The sequence below is a fragment of the Parasteatoda tepidariorum genome, chromosome 3 (assembly GCF_982258835.1).
Source record: "Parasteatoda tepidariorum strain Cologne lab strain chromosome 3, Ptep-v5.0, whole genome shotgun sequence".
Lineage (NCBI taxonomy): Eukaryota > Metazoa > Arthropoda > Arachnida > Araneae > Theridiidae > Parasteatoda > Parasteatoda tepidariorum.
This window is the reverse complement of record NC_141757.1, coordinates 34,219,456-34,234,344: the sequence shown is the minus strand read 5'-3', so window position 1 is coordinate 34,234,344 and position 14,889 is coordinate 34,219,456. Positions and strand designations below refer to the sequence as shown.

The 14,889-nt window shown below is 30.1% G+C and overlaps 1 protein-coding gene across 1 annotated transcript in view; it reads left to right on the top strand.

The window, feature by feature from the left end:
- The window catches only part of ninaC (STKc_myosinIII_N_like and MYSc_Myo21 domain-containing protein ninaC), a 171,473-nt gene extending 156,839 nt beyond the window's left edge, over positions 1–14,634 (top strand). The window contains exons 21-24 of the mRNA XM_043046374.3: positions 2,256–2,372; positions 3,770–4,011; positions 5,432–5,543; positions 13,622–14,634. Coding sequence (XP_042902308.2) covers positions 2,256–2,372; positions 3,770–4,011; positions 5,432–5,543; positions 13,622–13,768 — 618 coding nt within the window. The 3' untranslated portion in view covers positions 13,769–14,634. The remainder of the gene's footprint in view (positions 1–2,255; positions 2,373–3,769; positions 4,012–5,431; positions 5,544–13,621) is intronic.
- Positions 14,635–14,889: the final 255 nt, after the last annotated feature.

Genomic DNA, 14,889 nt, shown 5'->3' with positions numbered 1-14,889 from the left:
GCTAATCAAAAAAACTTTTTCTTTTCCAATGGCAAATTTATTGGACAGTAGTTACAACACAATAAGAAAAGTCAAATACAATAAAAGATGGTAAACATAATGCAGTAACTTGAGTCCATTAATTCAGAAGGTCACGGGCTTCCCACTATCGCTCGGCCGGCTAGAAAAGACTTGCGCAAAACAGGACAGTGCGTAATATGGGCGGCATCCATTTCCTCCCCAGGGTTACAAAGTGTGCAGAGGGGAGAAGGAGCAATGCTAATTCTGCTGAGGTGTTTAAGAAGACAGTCGTGTCCAGTGGCCAGGCGGAATCCTGCCACAGCTTGGCCCAATATAGGATTTAGGGACTAAATCCCTCCAAGGTTTATCGGACACTCATTTGAATAGGTGCGTGAGGGAATAGTCCTTTATGCAATTCGTCACCATTTTCTTGATGGAACAAAATGGTATTGCGAGGGATGGAATTTCAATAATTGAGGGGCCCTTCTTGGCCAAAGGATCTGCACTCTCGTTTCCCAAAATTCCGCAGTGGGAGGGTATCCACTGAAGGACAATGTTTTTCCTGTGTGACTCAAGGCTTCGAAGGAGTCGTCGACAGTCCATGACTTCAAGGTTTTTGGGATCGATAGAGGAATTGATGGTTTGAAGTGCGGCCATAGAGTCACAAAAAATAACTGCTTTTGTAAAATGGTCAAGGTTACAGTGAATTTGAGACAGAGCAGCTGGAATGGCGGTTATTTCACCATCAAATGCAGTTCCTTGTCCCACAGAAGTGTAAGATGAAAATAATTTTGAGGAGATGCCTGCCCCTGCATTATTACAGTTGGAGAGTTGAGAGCCGTCTGTAAATATATGGAGCCAGAGATCTTCAGGATAGTGATTGTTGATTGGTTCATAAGTCAGGGATCCCAAGATGGTAGTATCAGTATTCTTTTTTGACACCTTTTGACACAAGTCAAGATTAACCTTAAAAAATCTCATTCTAGTTGAGTTCTGCGGTGGTATAATAAATTCTGGTTAGTGGTTCAAGTTATGGGAATTCTTCAGCTCGAGAACCCCTTGAAGAAACCCGTAAACATAAAAACTAAAATTCAGTTTTAGTAGAATTTTTATTAATTAGCTTCTAGTGAGGGGGCGGTTAGTGTCCAAAGAAGACGAAGAAAAATATACAAAGTGATTTATCTACACGTATTTTATTATTTACTATGCCATTTTACTTTTGCATTAACACATTTCTCTTTAAATTTCAAATTAAGTTTAAACTCTACTAAGACAATTATATTGTTTTATCTTATGACATTCTCTTGAAGTTTACACTTATATTTTTGCTACCATTCACTAAGTAAATCGATTAGGAAGCTCTTCTACAAAACAGTTTTTAAATTCCTTTCATACAATGAATGATTAGTTTTTTAATCAACGAAAGTTACTTTAGAAAAATTTAAGCTTCCTCATTAAATTTCGAAAAAGAATTCTAAAGAATTGAAAAGAATTCATTGTTCTTCGGAAAAGCTAAAAATACAGTTCAATCAAAATCATTGAAGTAAAAATGTAGCCAAAAAGAGAAATGCAATAACGAAACTATGTTACAGCTTGACAGGAATTATTGAATAAAATAAACATCATAAAGTAAATATTGAATTACCTTTTTTTATTTTATTTAAAACTTTAAGCTTCTTGCCCTGAAGTTAAGAACGAAATTTAAAACAAAAACTGAACCGTAAAAGATTTTCACACACTTTAAAGGTAGTTACTGTTCAATTTTCGTTTCATAGAAAAGTAAATTTGAAACCATCACAAATGCGAAATAATATTGTACGCTGAAGTTTAAAAGAATTTAAATATTTATAAAATTAAAAACATTAAATAAAAATAACTGAAACAGATAAAATAATATTACGTTAGATTTTTTGCTTTCATTGATATTGTGCTAAATGTTTCAAGAATTCCAATGATTGGTTGTTTCTTTTTTTTTAAGAAAAATTTTAATTTGTTACTGCATAATTTAAATTTTTGATGTTTGATTTAAATAAATAATTTTTCTTAATAATCATGAAACGCTTTCTTATTTTTGGGTAACTTGAATAGGGGAGTCATCCTCTCAGCAGAGGATCAAAATTTGTGATGGCATCATCCTCGGGAACGTTTCTCAGACCAATAACCCATAGTGAAGCTCTAACGCGACCTAAATAGAAAACTACTACAACATTCTTGCTTCAACATAGTACAACATTTGTTGTCTCCATATATTTCAGGTTTTGTACAGCATTCCTGACTTGACGGCAGAAAATATGGGTGCAGAGGACGAAAGTGAATTCATAGAAACTTTTAAAAATACTGATGATGTCATAACAGCTGCTATTGCAAATAAAGTGAGTCTCCAACAAAACTATATATTTTAAAAAGAAGGAATAAACTAGTTTTAATTGAAGAGGATATTTCGTAAAACCAGAAATGGCATCGCACTCTCTTTGATTTTTTTCCAAAATTAACTTTTCCTTTCTAAAATTATCTGAAAGTTTGTAGTGCAATCATCCGGGGCAATTTAGGCAACATTAAATAAGCCAGTATTTAAAGCCATAGTTGTTTAAAAGATGCAGGATGCAAGATTGCTAAACAACAAGTGTGTAGCACTAACCTTTCATTTCCATCAAGATCCCTACGGTGAATGAATTATTATCTTTTTTTCTCACAGGTCTTGGAAAATAGAAAATACACCGTATTTCTACAACTCATGTTTTTTTTTTTAGTTAAATTACCATTGTCCAAAGTACTTTTTTAATTTTTTAGACGTTTTTTTAAGTCATTACTCGGTATGCTCTTGCTCGGTATTCCCTACATTTAAATTAAAGTGTCACTGCCCTGCATATACATGTCCAGCATTCCTTACATTGATGTTTTTTTTTAATGTAAACACCATTCCTCGGTGTTCCTTACACTGAATTTTTTTCTAATCTAAATAATATTAAATTTGTACTTACCTCCAGGGAAAAAAATAAATATATATATATATATATCATTTTTATTGAAGAAAAACGAGTAAATATAGCAACTCAAAATAAAAAGTAAAACAAAGTGCGGCAACTCCAAGCTTGTAAATGCATATTTTTACTTGAAAAATATTATTTTATTTTCGATTTCCATATTCTAAAATCGAAAATAAATTTTGTCCGCTGTGTCTGTTTCAGAGAAAAATACCCACATGCATCATTACTATTTTAAACCTGCAGAAGGAAGGCAACAATTCACTCCCCATAGGGAATTCGCTTAGAGTCGAAGGACTAGCGCTGCACGCTTGTTGTTTCGTAATCTTGCCACCAATTAAGTTAAACTTAAGCTATTTTGTCTGCTGATTATGATAGTTTTCAATGATAGTTTTGCGATTTTCTTACGGCCTCTTAGGCGGAATTATTTTTCATTAATTACCTTATTTTTTGAAAAAAAATCAAAATGTGAGTTTATTTGCTTATTGGTAATTTAAACTTTCTTTTGTGAGCCAACGGCTTTTAATTTTAGTGTATTTTTTTACCAAAATTGTATAAATTTTTTATATTATTGCATTTTTTTACAGGAAGACTCGGTTTTAAAATGTCTGTAAAAATAATTTATCTTAATTACTTAAATAATTAAATTGGTTTCTTTTTAAAAAAGTTAAAATTAATCCATGTAATTCTCGGGCTTTTTTAAAAGTAGTAGTCATAGTTAAAAAAAAAAAAAAGAAAGAAAAAGAAACAACAACAAAAAAAGTACTAATAATTTTCAATTTTAGGTACCCACAGACAACAAGTGTCTGACAGAGCAAACACAGATACTCTTGCCGAAAATTCTCGATCTCATGACGGAAGATTTCCCTCACCTAGTGGTGTGTCTGCAACCCTCTCAAAAAGAAGACGCCAGGTTCGAACCTCCATACATCATGCAACAACTGAGAGCTTTCAATTTAACGGAAACCATACTCATTAGGCAGAAAGGATTTGCTCGTAGACTCTCTTTTCCGGAATTTCTCAATAGGTACGACCCATTTTCTTTTTTTCAAGATAAATATCTACCATTTTTTAACCAGTTTAGCGTTTAGAAATAGAATGAAACTCGTAAATTTTTAAAAAGATTAAAGAATTATTATAAATTTGAAATAGAAAAATAAATTGAAAAAGAATAAAAGAAATAGGACTTCATCAGGAGATATGCATTCATGTGGGTATAACTTTTTGACAAAATAAAGTGTTGATAGTGACTGTCTCGACAAACATATAAATACCGATGATGGCTGGAACCATATCTATTTTAAAAATTCGTCATCTCCCCCGTTGTTGTAGGCATTCAATTTTACGTTTGTTTTACTACGCAAAAATTATTTTATTTAGAGACTTGAAATTGCGAAGGAAAATTATAGAAAAATGTACAGGGAAAACGATGGAATAAAAAAATTTCTTTCTATATACATTTATTAATTTTTGAAGTAATAACTAATAAAGCTGTAAGGGGAAAAAATACCAGGTGGGCCGCTCTACAGGTTGCAAGAATGCAACTACCCCTACCAGCTTATATAGCAATGGTTTGAAAAACAAATCACGTCATTATTTTTCAATACTGTTAAATAGTCATTTTAATAGCTTATGGTGACTTGAGAGAGTTTTAATAAATCTTATTATTACAGGTAAAGTTAATTTTTTTATCGTTTAATTGTAAAACAATGACTAAATATGTTTTCAAAAACTTACTGCAAGTTCTATTTATTTTCTTATACACGCATTTTGAACTTATGTTTAGAAGAAGAATGCATGAACTTCATGATGCAAAAACATTTCTGGGATATTTCGTTTGAACGCGATGGATTTGAATGTGCAAAAATATTGCAGAAAGCTCTGAAAATTGATTTCAACATTTCATAACTAAAAAATAATACACAGTTTTTCATTGGGTTTTTTTTTTAATATAATTGACCCACTTAATTAATTTAAAAGAGACAAGCTATCACATAAACTCTACCTTTCATTGTAATAGATATGCAAAGTTTTTTAGGTCTGTTACAAATATTATTTATTAATTTATTTTATTTAGTAATTTGTTTTATTTAGTAATTTATTTAATTTATTAATTTATTTTCCTTATATTATTATAAATATAATAAATATTATAATAATTATTATAAATTAATTATCCAAATTAATTATATAAAATATATATTTAATTTATTTACGTATATTAATTATTGAAATTACATGTTTTATTTATTTATAATTTATTTTTATTACTTTTTTTTTTGCTTTATTTTAAAGAAATTAATTCATTCATTTGATTTTTATTTTTGTATAATTCTCGAAATTTATGAAAATATTCTAATTTTAGGTTGTTGATTTGAGCTAGAAATTTTAAAAAGCAAGTTACTATTTAGTGAAATATATATAAAGAAAACTGATGATTGTTACAGGTACAAATATCTAGCGTTTGACTTTGACGAAGAAGTAGAATTAAATAAAGATAACTGCCAGCTGCTTCTCATTAGACTCAAGATGGATGGATGGAAAATGGGAACCAATAAGGTGATGAAGCATTTATCTTAATTATTCACAGGGGGCGCTCTAATCATGAATCCCAAACAAACTTATCCAAACCATAGGGTGTCTATCGGATGAATGACTGATTTCAAAATTAAAAATCCCGGATACAAAGGGCAATAGAGAAAGAAAACGAATGGAATGTTTAATGTAAAAGCTATAAAATTACATACAGAAATTTTGAAATTAATGTATAAATATTGCCAACAGATGGCGCTGCAAATAATCCATGACCCAAAAAAAAACTCCCAGCTTTAAAACGCTGGAGCTGATTTCTTCTTGGTTCCTTCTTATTCTCTGCGACAAAAGCAGCAAGTTGTAAAGAATGAGGAGGTTTAAAGCGCATATTCTGTTGAACAACGTATATTTCTGATTATATATATATATACAGGGTGTCTCAGTTAAGCGTTTCAGAACTTCTAAGAGGGGTAGGGGGCATCCTTATGACTCGAAATCATATAGCAATGTGGGGTCGGAAATGCTTTCCTGAAGCGGTGACGTACACAGACGCACCATAAAGAAAAGAGACCGTAAGTGAAAAATCGCTATAATAATACATTGAAAAAATTATATGGTACATGGGCCAAAGTAAGTGTTCGAAGTTTCTGCCCCCGGCTACAATGTACACCTCACATCTCCGGCGCATGGACATTCGAACATTCTGCAATACTCCAGGCATATCTCGCAGGCAGCTACTGCGATTCTTGCAACCAGCATTATCAACCGGGGTGTCATAAACCAGTGTTTTCATATGACTCCAGAAGTCAAGACATGATAGGTCGGGTGACCGAGGAGGCCATATAATTTTTTCAATGTATTATTATAGCGATTTTTCACTTACGGTCTCCTTTCTTTATGGTGCGTCTGTGTACGTCACCGCTTCAGGAAAGCATTTCCGACCCCACATTGCTATATGATTTCGAGTCGTCAGGATGCCCCCTACCCCTCTTAGAAGTTCTGAAACGCTTAACTGAGACACCCTGTATATATATATATATGTATATATATATATGTATATATATAATGAAAAAACAAATATGTAGGATCGAAATTGGTTTTATTGTTTTTTAAAATATTCTCCATGATGATCAATACACTTTTGCATGCGTTTGAACCAATTTTCAAAGCACTTTTTCCAGACCGATTGAGGTAACTAAAAAACATGCGTTTTGAATGCATCAACCGCTTCTTCGGGGGTCGAAAATCGTTGTCCACGTAATTTATTTTTGATGTGTGGGAATAAGAAGAAGTCATTGGGTGCCAAATCAGGTCTGTACGGTGGATGACCCATCAGTTCGATCTTTCGCTCCGTCAGAAATGCCTTTGTTTGAGTCGATGTGTGAGAACTCGCATTGTCATGATGAAGAATGATTCGCCTGTTCTTCTGCTCTTTTCGAATTTCTCCGATGACTTCTGGCAAACAAATGGTCGTGTACCATTCAGAATTGACCGTCCTGCGTTGCTCTAACGCTACTGTTGCCACATGAACATTAATGCCAAAGAAACAGGCAATCATTTGTTTCGATGTGCTTCTTCCTCGAACAACTTTTGTTGGTTTTGCCTCGTCTTGGAAGACCCATACAGTTGATTGCTGTTTTGTTTCCGGCTCATATGCAGAGATCCATGATTCGTCACCTGTATAGATGTTATACACAGCCTTTGATGTACCTTGAACGTATTTTTCCAACATTTTCCTGCACCAATCGACACGAGCCTTTTTTTGATTGTTTGTCAGATTATGCTGGATCCAACGCGAACAAATTTTTTTCCGCTCAAATGTTCATGCAATATTTTATTGATGCTAGTCATACTAATGTCCAAAGACTCCTCTATATCACGGTATGTCACATGACGATCTTGCCTTATCAGTTCCGCACAGCATCGATCTTTTCTGGCACAACAACGGATTTTGGACGACCTGCACGGGATTCGTGCTGGATCGAACATCGACCACGATTAAATTCGTTATACCAATTTTTTACAGTGCTGTAGGATGGCGCTTTATCGCTGAATAAATAATTAAGTTCATCGAAGCACTCTTGTCTTGAGAATCCACGTCGAAAGTTATGAAAAATAATGGCACGAAAATGTTCACGATTCAATTCCATTTTTTGAAAGAGAAGAACTTTTCAATTTACTGTCAACAATACAAATGAAGCTATAATGGTAAATCGTCTGTTGAATTTATGTTTAAAAATATCAAACTTTCGATTAAAATCGTCTGCGGTCGCCTAGCAACACTTACTGTTGCCATGGCCAGAAATATAAATAGCAACCCTCGTAAAAAATATTTTTTTTAAATACTTTTGAAAAATATGTTTTATTTTATTTTATAACCGTCGTTGAACAGCCGACCCAATTTCATGGGTTTACGACTACTTACGTTCAGCTCCGTAGCCTTGTAATTTTGAACCAATCCAGAAGACAAGGAAACTCCTGGATCAGTACCCCCAGAGGTATTGATTTGTTGTGGGAACATGGAGGACTTTGAGACTCGACAGATTTAACGTGCATCAGTCACCATTTACTACACGGGGAGTCTTCGGCCGGCGAGGATCGAACCCACGACCTCTTGGATATGGGCCCAGCGCCCTACCGACCAGGCTATCCCGGCCCGAAAAATATGTTTAATAATTTTCTTCTCTTGTCATTATTTCTTATTATTTCCTCAATATTTTAACTTATTTTATGAGTTCCATATACTTGCAGCTTATGCACAGTTAATAGAACCTATTAATTTTCTTCATTTTCCTCTCTTTTCTTTTTGTTTTTATTGTGCGTGTATATATATATATATATATATATATATATATATATATATATATATATATATATATATATATATATATATATATATATATATATATATATATATATATATATATATATATATATATATATATATATATATATATATATATATATATATATATAAAAAAAATTGGTTGTGGAAAATTGTACATAATCGCCAAATATCAGTACAGAAAAATGTCATTTTGTGAGCATTTAACTTCAGGAAATTTACTTTGAAGTTTGATTCAGAGCAAATATCCAATTTAAATATTGATGGCGACTGGAATGAGTGATTATGACTAGGAATGAGTGATCGATCCATATAACTCAAATATGCTGGATGCAAAGAATGGGTTCGAAAATGTCATATCTTAATCAGGTTTCAGAATTCAGAGATAGTCTCGAAGAGATTTCCAAAACTTGCAGGAAAAGCTCGTCTACTGCTGTTTGTGATACCCAATTCTGGGAAACAGCTGTATCCTGTTACGGACAAATATTAACGAAAACGGAAAAAAAAAGTTAAAAGGAATGTTCAGCTTTCACTTGACTTTAATTATCGCTTAAATGCTGACAGAGTATCCAGGTTAACTTGTTTAAAGTATTTACTTTAATTATTGTGATAAAAATAATGAAAAGTAGGAGTCTCTGTAAGTTCACGTGCGTGAGTGTTTTTTGTTTCCGAACTTAATTTCTTCTTTATTTCTATTTTATTGTTCTTTATATCAATCGCAACTTATTTGCATTTTTTTTTTTTTTTTTTGAAAAAAAACTGCCGTATACTTGGCGCATAATTTTAAAAACATTTCCGGATAAGTTATAGGGTCTTAAATATATAGAATCAACTCAATATTTATTATTAATTATTACCTATTAAAAAAATCTAAAAATATCGGAACAATTTACTTAATTTTTAAAAAAGAAGCCTCACTTTTTAATTTTTTATTTTTTGAAATTCACGTGATTTCAAGTAATTCAAATAGTAAAGTGAAAAAACATTTAGTTAATAAATGTAAATGTGTCTTTTAATTGAAATATTTAAGAGATTTTTATCTTTTATGTCGACACAGATTTTATTTTTTCGTAATCCTTTTGTATCTCATTTGCATATTTTTAATTAAAATGTCTAACAGAATTTACGCTAGTTATTTTAATTGAAGAATTTCGAAATCTGATTTTTTAATTGCATTAAACTGTTTTACATCAAACATTTACAGTGTATCAAAGTTTCTGGATTTGTTGGTTCATAAAGCTTAACTTAAATCAGATGATTTTTCTAAAAAGAAATTATCACTTTAAGAATTTACAAAGCTTTTTAATATGAGATAATTTAATTTTTTATTCGTTTTTATAGTTTTAAAATTAATTGTAAATACAATATATCACAGCGTTAATAAGTTTCTAGTAATCAAATTTATTCAGCACTATGTGGGAAAAATTCTAGCGTTACTAAAAATATATTTTTAAAGTCTTACAATTCTTTTTGAAATTTTCATTTATTAAATGCTAAAGAAATTTTCATAAATTAAATAACAAACAATAAAAGTTTTAAGTAGTTTTTTTTTTACTTGTATGTCTGTCATAAAACATAATTATTGAACATGGATTTTTTTACAAAAGAACATAATGGGAATGAAATTTTTGTTTTGGATTAAAACACCAGCTTGCTTTCATTTCCTTGCTTTAATTTTTTCCTTATTTTCATCAAAACCTCATTTTGTTTTATTATTGGAAATATATTTCTTAATCTTAAATTACTTACAATTTTGAAAGGAAATTATCCCAACACTGTGTGATGAAAGATAGATTCAAATCGTTTCTGATAGTGTGATTTTTTTTTTATTACTGTAAAAGAATTTTTAACTCGGTAATATGGTTTCAAATATATTGATACCATTTATTTTTCCAGCTTTGTTTTCCAACAAGCTACAACCAGATCAGTCATAAATTCATGTTTAGTTAATGAAGGCACTTGATTGCAAATTATCAGAAATTAATTTAAATGGTAAAGATGGGGAATTTGTGTTACGGAGAACAAACGGGAAAACCAAATGAATCGATTGCAAGTTATTTAAGATCCTTCTTTATTTTATATTTTTTTCAGAAATTAATATTTGCTAACGTCAAAATTAAATCATTATTATTCAATAATACAATTCAAATGATCATCTCTCTTAAAACGTGATTATAATTTTTTGCTGATTTTCTAAATTACAAGACAAAAAGAAAAAGAAAATCCTGAATAACTTTTGATATAATGATCGGATTTTCACTTACGAGAACTCAATTTTAATGGTTGTAGGATCTTACATTAAATAAGCTAATTAACTACAGTAGACAATGTTTTATTTAATTACGAAACACAATTATGAAATTCGTTTATTTAAATCATATCCACTCAAAAAATAATTTTTAATAATTATTTATTTATTTTTTATTATTTTATTTAATGAAAGACGAATAAATACTTTTATTTCATTTAAAAGTGTGCAAATTTAAATGACAAATGAAAAAATTTTAACGATATTGATAGAATAGTCATCGAAAAATCAAATTTTAAAAATACTTTTTTTAAATTAAATAACTCAGAAACTGTTCAACCGATTTCGTCCACAATTCGTATTTTGTCGTTTCGATCATTAAATCAAAAGTGATTCAGATTTTTTTTTTTTTTTTTTTTTTTTTTTTTTTTGATCATTGACGATAGATACAAATTTAATTTCATAAAAAATATTTTGAGAGAAACTAGTTATTGAAAAGCAATAAAATGTTTGAGATCTTCCAAAATAATTTTAGTTTATTCTATTTCGTAGCGCTTTATCCGAATTTTAAATAAATCTTTTAATTTAAATATAAAGTATTATTTTGCTGCAGAACAGGCCAACAGTGACATCTACCGCCGTTGTTGAAAAAGAATAAGTCCAGGACAACTAAAGTGACATGATTGTTACCCTTACCCATGAATAAATGACTGATTTCCTAAACCATTTCGTATATAAGTTTTTCTTTTTTTTTTTCCTAAATTAGTCGAAAGCAAGCAATACTGCGAAAAGTAATTAACACACAAATTCTTTTAATTCTACCAAATTTATCGAAGTAGAAATTCTCAAAACGTGGTCTCAAAAATGTTTTTTTCTTCTTAATAATCGAAATTAATTCGGTTAAAAAAAAATAATAATAATAATATATATATATATATATAATGGACGAGGCACTTGCAGTTTTTAACATTTTTTTGAACGTTTCAAGCAATACTTAGAGAACTATTTTGTAAATTTAGAAGTGTTTAGTTCATACGATTATTTATACTTTACAATAAAGTTTAAAGCTTTCAGAGCATGAGCAGTACAAAAGAAATATTCTAAATACTCATATCTAGAGCATTTTTAAAAAAAAAATTTTTTCAATTTTAAAACAAAAATTCTTAAACTAACTTTAAATTGATCCAAAAATTTTGTTTAATTTTGCTGAATATTTTTAAAGTTACAGCAAAAAAATATAAAACAAAAAAAAAATTGGTTTTTTATAAAAATGTTCATATTTCCATGAATATTTAAACTAGATTTGCGACATTTCATGCAGTTACTGCAAATAGCAACCAAAGTAATTGATGCAAGTCACTATTGCTTATTATTGTAACCTTATTGATTCATAACTAGATTAACTACTGTAACCTTATTGATTCATAACTGTCACTATTGCTTATTTTCTGGCAAAAGGGTATTCAAAAATACTTGTTTTCTTTCGTAATTTATTGTCGGTCGCTCAAACCACTGAAAGATTTAACCTTTATTGCAAAGTATGAAAAATTGACAAGTACAAAAAATATCAAAAACTGCAAGTGTCTCTTCCATTATTGTAAGTTAGTATATATATATATATATATATATATATATATATATATATATATATATATATATATATATATATATATATATATATATATATATATATATATATATATATATATATATATATATATATGTATATATATGTATATATATATATATATATATATATATATATATATATATATATATATATATATATATATATATATATATATATATATATATATATATATATGTGTGTGTGCAAATTAATACCAATTAATGAATTAGTCTTAATTAGAGTATTATTAATTAGAATTAGTAGTATTGTAATTAATACCAATAAATTATCCCATTTAAAGTTTGTCATTAAAACAATTAAGAATACATTCTAGAATTTGAAAATCCAACCATTAGACCATAAGTTATTTAGGGTGATATTGCACTAGTTATCATAAACTAAGGAAAAATTGTGATAATTCGACCAAAAATTAGCCAATCCCAATGAAATTTTATTTTACCAATTAAGAGTTGCTTAATAAACTGCTGCATATAAATCAGTGGCGCTGCAATTAAAATTACATCATCTGCAAGGAAGCACGAAATTGTATGTTTGAGGAAAAAAACTGCGAATATCTCTGTGATTTTGAAATTAAAAATCTAGGACAATAAATTTGTAACAATAACCTCCAGGCATCATTTTTCCGACGAACTGCAAAGATCGATTGGGCGAATCGAGGCAGATAAACTCAGGCAGAATTGGCCCGATGGCTAAATGAGACTCGTTCTGTGGTTCAGAACAATTTCTAACCACAGGCTGGGCATCAAAGAGGTTCAGCCATGGACGGTTAAACGAGCGCCGGCGACCGATGACAAAGGAATAGAACCCCGAATCATCCTCTCTCTGCATGCTCATATCTATAGAGATGACAAACTAGATATTCCCTTATGCCGGCGCTATAGGTAATAATTTCCTGTCACAAGACGAAAATGCTACACTGCACAGAACTGGTTTCGTGGATCATTATTTTCAGCCGAAAACAATTTAGCCCATAGAGTGTCCAGACTTAAGTCCTACCGACCATGTTTGAAATGCTACAGGAAGACGAGTAACTTTATATAGACAATGGCTCTCACATCGCTGTATGTGCTGCTATAGGGCTGAGAATATTTTGCCCTTTCTAAACTGACATATCTGATATGTTCATTACATATATTAGAGTATATCCTAGTATAGTAGCCTTAGCATATATAAGCTCATTTCGTTGTCATCATAACAATATGATAATTACTTTCCATGCTTATTAATTCATTAATATGTACTCTATGGTGTGTGTTATGTATCTTTTTGAGTTACTTGTTTTCGTTCATTTTTGATATGTTTAACTAATTTATAACTATGGTTCAAATGGGTGCTAAAAAAAGTTTTTCTTGTTTTAACAGGTATTTTTAAAGTATTACGCTGAAGAGTACTTATCACGTTTGTATGAAACTCATGTGAAGAGGATAGTGAAAGTTCAAGCCATGGCTCGCAGATTCATTGTGAAGGCTAGACAAGGAAGGAAGCATACAACTCGCAAAGTGCTATAACACATTCATCCGATGAAAGAACAATCTCTAAATAATATTTTGTGAAAGACAAAGTGAAGTGAATGGAGCAGACAGGACACAGCTTTATTTTTATAAATAGCAAATATTTAACTTTTAAAAATATTTTCTGTACTTATACCAATTGATTCCAACTGAAATTTCCTACACGTAATATGAAGAAAAAAAAATAGAAAACAAAAGTAATAATTTTCCTCTTTGTTATTGATTAACAGTGCTTTCTAAGCTTTTTCGGCATAAAAAAAATAAAAAATTAAAAAAAAAAAAACAGTTTTAGTCTTACACTTGACACAGCGATAATCTTATACTACATTTATCGTATTATTTAGGCAGAACGGACAAATTACTTAAATATTTTAAAAGTTACAAAATTTTTTAAAAATCACCTATTTGGCCAAAATTTCAAGCTAGGTGAAAATTATCAAAAACAATGAATAATTCTATAATTTTCGCAAATTTCTGTAAACCCAGATAATACAGCATTAAAGTAAGTTATTAAATATTAAAAAATTACAACAGAAACATTGACACAAAACTGTGGCTTTTCTTCCTATTAGCATTTTGCGCCATGCTTAGAATTAGCATAGAGGGCGCTGGTTAAAGATAAGCTAAACTTGTCCCAACAGTTACAAATAACTGACATAAACTCACAACGATTACTAAAATGGCAGATTATTCGCAAAATTGCATTATTTCATACGATGACAAAGCCTTCGAAATGCAACCTTCAAATAATAAAGAAATATACACTTTTAAAAAATACAGTGCGAAAAAAAAGGAATAAAATATTTAATAATGCTGCATATCCAATATTTTAATAATCGTTTCACTTTTACTATATCGATAGCTCGAACTTCCAAAAGATAGCCACAAACACATTTTTGATCAACCCTTTTCAATAAAACCTGGTATTTTTTATTATAAACTTATGTTGTACAGTCCGCAAAAAAAAAAAGATATCACCCTGAATAACTTTTGTTCTAATGATCGGATTTTCACGATCTAAGTGTCAATCTTAATGGTTCCCGGGGGTGACCTCAAATATGCTAATTAATTAGTGCTAACTATTAATTAAGTTACGAAATCAGACACAAAAACGTACT